This window comes from Pygoscelis adeliae, unplaced genomic scaffold (genome assembly GCF_000699105.1).
Source record: "Pygoscelis adeliae isolate BGI_AS28 unplaced genomic scaffold, ASM69910v1 C10256947, whole genome shotgun sequence".
Classification (NCBI taxonomy): domain Eukaryota; kingdom Metazoa; phylum Chordata; class Aves; order Sphenisciformes; family Spheniscidae; genus Pygoscelis; species Pygoscelis adeliae.
The window spans coordinates 1-574 of record NW_008821847.1 but is presented as its reverse complement, the minus strand read 5'-3'; the positions used below and the strand labels follow the sequence as shown (position 1 = coordinate 574).

General features: G+C 62.2%; 1 protein-coding gene across 1 annotated transcript; it reads left to right on the top strand.

The window, feature by feature from the left end:
- Positions 1–96: 96 nt before the first annotated feature.
- Positions 97–250, top strand: LOC103918034 (ATP synthase subunit delta, mitochondrial-like; the record flags this gene model as incomplete). The annotated part of the gene is made up of 1 exon (XM_009325310.1): positions 97–250. A coding segment is annotated over one exon (154 nt), but the record flags the coding sequence as incomplete, so codon positions are not given.
- Between the last annotated feature and the right edge of the window lie 324 nt (positions 251–574).

Here is a 574-nt window from a genome sequence, read left to right as displayed (position 1 = left end):
ATCCCTCGGCTCTCCGGAGTCAGGGGAGCCACCTCTCGCCTTCCCCTCCGTTCCTGGTGACGGACTGTTTCCATCTGCTCTGCCCTCCCCGTCCAGGTGTTTTACAACGGCGCCAACGTGAAGCAGGTGGACGTGCCCACGCTGACCGGCTCCTTCGGTATCCTGGCCTCTCACGTCCCCACCCTGCAGGTCCTCAAACCGGGAGTCGTGACGGTCTACGCTGAGGATGGCACAGCCACCAAGTACTTCGGTAAGTAAAGCAGGCGGAGCTGGGGAGGAAGGAAAGCATGCGTGGGGGAGTGTTCCCAGGGCTTTCACAAGGGAGACTCTGCCGATCAAGGTGTGCCCTGGTGCACTTCCAGGGATTTCTGCTTTCCCAGCCTCCCGGGGGCTGCTGGAGGCTGCCCTGCGGGGCCGGGGATCTGCCCTGGAAGATGGGGCTCAGCGTGAGGCCGTGGTCTGGGGTCAGGTTTTCTTGGTTCTGCGCAGACTCTCTGGGAGCATCCCCTGCTTTAGCTTCCCTTTTGGTAGGAAACGAGTCCCTGCGGGACTTGGGAATTGTTACGGGCGGGAG